We start from the raw sequence: 4236 nt of genomic DNA on the forward strand, positions 1-4236 counted from the left end.
CTCTGACGTAAACAAGCGCGGACGAGAAGCACATGGCGGAACACGTGAGAGCAGACATCTTAATTTATATATAATTTACTTTTTTAATGTTATTGATTTTTTTATTTTTATTTAATTAATTTAATGGATAAAATGTTTTCTGTGGACATCGTATACAGGGGATGAAAAGGGGAGAAAGTGAGAGTGGATACAAGAGAGCGACGAAGTGAGAGAGAGAGAGAGCGAGAGAGAGAGAGACAGAGAGAGAGAGAGAGAGAGACAGAGAGAGAGAGAGAACGTAAATAAAGCTCTCAGCATCAAACGTTCAGATGTTCGTGAGTGTTTGGCATTCGTCACATCACTGTTTCCTCTTACTGGACTGTACCTCTCAGCTGACTAACGAAGCTCCGGAGGATGTGATAAGGGTCTTCAGGCTTTAACAGGTGGCGGGTTGAGGGTTCGAGTCGTGGGCAGCATGAGCGCGGATTGCGCGGAATATTACAGCACGGAGAACGTGTTTGTCAGCGGCTTCACGTGCCCCAAGACCGACAACAACGCGCGCGCGATCTTCTGCTGCGGGTTCAGTGACGTCAAATACTGCTGCGACGATCCCAACAGCTTCTTCCCTTATGAGTATGGATATATGTGGTGGCTCAGGTACGACACCGATATTTTATGTATCATTTGTCATGAATCCCTAATTTAAAATAATTAGGCTATTCTACTGTAGCCTATATATGGCAGGCTACCTGTTGTTTTCGACAAATTAGGCTACTACTGTTGCTACAGTTGGTGGCAACTTTCTAGTCACCGTCATAAAAACGTAAAAATAAAAAAAAAATAAAAATAAAAAAGTTTTTGGAAGGAGTAGCCTAACTGATATTGTGTGAATCTACTTATCATGATGAATTCTTTACAAAACACTTTATCATCTTATTGTATCTTTATACAAACAACAACTAAATGGATTGTTCTCTCGAATTTTTTTTCATTCTCCATGTCCAAAATTGAATTTTGCTCACCCTGATGCAGGTCGTTCAGAACTTGAACTAGTTTAATTATTTTGTTGAGCAAATAAGATTATGGTTTTTTTTTTCTTCTGTGTTTGTATTGTATGTATCTCAGGGGAGCAAAGTGTCTGAGGTTCTTCCAGCCTTACAGTATTAACTTTTGTTATATGGATAGGCTAATATATTCTGCAAAACATCTTTTGAGATGTTTCCCAGAGCTAAACAAGGCGCAAAACCAAACAGATCTTCACAAGACAAACATTGTTTTAAATGCAAACGTTCACAAATGAACACTGAGGTGGAAATAATGTAGTGCGAAAGGGAGTTTAGAAAAACCAGTAAAACATAACAGAGATGAAAATTTAACTGAGAAACTAAGACTTGTAATTTGCTTCTCAGGTTAATTTATATTGTTTTAAGGATGTTTACATTATTTTACTGTGAAAAAAAACCGACAAGGGTTTTCAGACAATATGTGCTCTAGCTTTACAACATAATCGAAATTGGACATGAAATCTTTGTCGGGAAAACAAGTTTAGGGTCTATTGATTGATTAGATGGCCAAGGTTGAAGAAATTAATACAGTCTTTCCAGTACAACGTATAACACAACAGATGTTCACAAGAAATATGCAAAAGGAAAAAGAACAGCAAAATAGAATAAAATAAATTGTGCTGAGACATTGTGTAATATACTCAGAATTGTTCAACAGGGAACAGGTTTAATTGTTGATTGATCAGAGGAAGGGTCACAGGGTACAACAAGAGGTTTCTTCATCAAGGTTCATCATCAATTATTTGATGAGGCATTAACCTCAGCAGATAGCTTTAGTCAAGTGGTATGATCAAATGCTTGAGTCTTAATCAAGTGCTAATTTGATGAACACTTTACGCACAGTAACCTATAATGATCTCACAAGACTTGAATAAAGATGCTCTCATGAAACAAGGGTCTATTTAATGGTATTAACTCCAGAGCATTGATTGACAGATTAAACTGAAATTAAATGACTAATTCATTAATGCAAATTGTTGCGCTTATCAGTGCCATCGTGTGTAATCAGAATAAAACATTAAAGATTCAAGAACGGCATAATTTGTGTACATTGTGCATAGATCCATTCTTATGTAAATTGTTGCAGTAACTTAAAAGCTGCAATTTACGTCAAGAAAGGCAGAAATGTGTGGTTCTTGAAAATTCTGATGATAAGGGCAACAATTTGCATTCATTATAAATATTTATGACTGTACTTTAGTTGAATACTTGCCAAAACAAATGCAAATCACAACACCTGGCTGTTATAAACGGCCTTCTATCAGGTGTTAATTAGTTTTACTGGGTGATCACGGAGGAGAGTTTATTTTTGCTCGGAGGTTGATCTTAGCTATTCAGACTAAATGCATTATCACTTAGGTTTGTTGAAGTATAAATTTAGTCTCAGATATGTCTCTCAAAGTTCCTTTAAAGAAATAAAAGGGATTTTTTTTTTTTACATATACAGAGAATAAATTAATTTGGAGAGCAGATAATTTAGAATTTGATGAGAAATGGTGGTGTTCAGGTTAAGATGTTTGAAAAGCATATTCATTTCTATTTTTTTGACAGCATGACATTTCAGAGAAGTCTGTGGGCACTCTGTAAAGTACAGGAGTTGCTCATGCCGCCCTCTTGGAGTTTTATAGAGTTTTAAAAGAGTGTGAATGAGAATCATAAGCTCTGTTCCATAACCTACACTTTTAAAAATAAAGGTTCCAAATGGAAGTTTCTGCAGCGATGATCTAGAAGAAGCATTTTTGGGTTCCCAAAAAACCTTTCACTGTTACCATTTTTTTTTTGTTAGTGTGAAAAACATTTTTAATAATCTAAAGAAGCTTTTTCCTCTATAAAGAACCTTTTGCACAAAGGAAAGATTCCATAATTGTTAAACGTTCTTCACTGCAACCACCTTAACATTGTGGCAGCAAGTTTTCCATGGTTCTAAGGTCTAAATTTAAGGTCGTTAGTGTGAAAAACATTTTTAAAAATCTAAAGAAGCTTTTTCCTCTATAAAGAATCTTTTGCACAAAGGAAAGATTCCATAATTGTTAAACGTTCTTCACTGCAACCACCTTAACATTGTGGCAGCAAGTTTTCCATGGTTCTAAGGTCTAAATTTAAGGTCTGCTGGTGCAGAAATGACACTCTTCATCTTTAATGAGCGATGCACTTTTAGGTTGTCTCTTTACAAGTTGTCTAAATGACCCACTGTGGCTCTTTAAGTGCAGTTTCTCCGCAGGTGATGCTCTGCTGCTCTGAAACCTTTTATGCACCAATGAATGTGAAACATTCATTAACATTAACTGATTCATGTAAGAACTCGTTTGCTGTTTTCAAAGCTGCTTTTAATTTGTTATCAGGCATGCAGAAGTGTGACGGCATGCTTTAATAATCTAAAACAAAGTTGTTTGTGCTTTCAACCCATGATTTTGTGGGGGAGGAGAAGGATGTTTGAAGGGAGTTGTTTGAAAGTGGGAAAACATCTAACCAAATAACTGCAAGTGATAGTCTTTTATTCTAATCACATAATGGATTTTTATGCATTCAGAAATATGCAAATGTGTCTCTGTGTGTGTGTGTGTGTGTGTGTGTGGGTGTGTGTGTCAGGCATGCAGAAGTGTGACGGCATGCTTTAATAAACTAAAACAAAGTTGTTTGTGCTTTCAACCCATGATTTTGTGGGGGAGGAGAAGGATGTTTGAAGGGAGTTGTTTGAAAGTGGGAAAACATCTAACCAAATAACTGCAAGTGATAGTCTTTTATTCTAATCACATAATGGATTTTTATGCATTCAGAAATATGCAAATGTGTCTGTGTGTGTGTGTGTGTGTGTGTGTGTGTGTGTGTGTTTGTATGTGTAGACAAACATTTGTATTTTTACTAGATATCTTTTCTATTCTGCATTAGTGGCCAAATTCGTAACTAAAGACTATACATTTCTGACTAATAATATACACTGAACAAAATTATAAACGCAACACTTTTGTTTTTGCCCCCATTTTTCATGAGCTGAACTCAAAGATCTAAGACTTTTTCTATGTACACAAAAGGCCTATTTCTCTCAAATATTGTTCACAAATCTGTCTAAATCTGTGTTAGTGAGCACTACTCCTTTGCCGAGATAATCCATCCACCTCACAGGTGTGGCATATCAAGATGCTGATTAGACAGCATGATTATTGCACAGGTGTGCCTTAGGCTGGCCACAATA

At 36.2% G+C, this 4236-nt stretch overlaps 1 protein-coding gene across 1 annotated transcript in view; it reads left to right on the forward strand.

The window, feature by feature from the left end:
* Positions 1–299: 299 nt before the first annotated feature.
* The window catches only part of LOC107692810 (membrane protein FAM159A-like), a 22801-nt gene continuing 18864 nt past the window's right edge, over positions 300–4236 (forward strand). Inside the window, exon 1 of the mRNA XM_016492012.1 lies at positions 300–636. Within this exon, the coding sequence (XP_016347498.1) occupies positions 455–636 (182 nt within the window). The 5' untranslated portion in view covers positions 300–454. The remainder of the gene's footprint in view (positions 637–4236) is intronic.

The sequence above is a fragment of the Sinocyclocheilus anshuiensis genome, unplaced genomic scaffold (genome assembly GCF_001515605.1).
Source record: "Sinocyclocheilus anshuiensis isolate Anshui unplaced genomic scaffold, SAMN03320099.WGS_v1.1 scaffold871, whole genome shotgun sequence".
NCBI classification, from domain to species: domain Eukaryota; kingdom Metazoa; phylum Chordata; class Actinopteri; order Cypriniformes; family Cyprinidae; genus Sinocyclocheilus; species Sinocyclocheilus anshuiensis.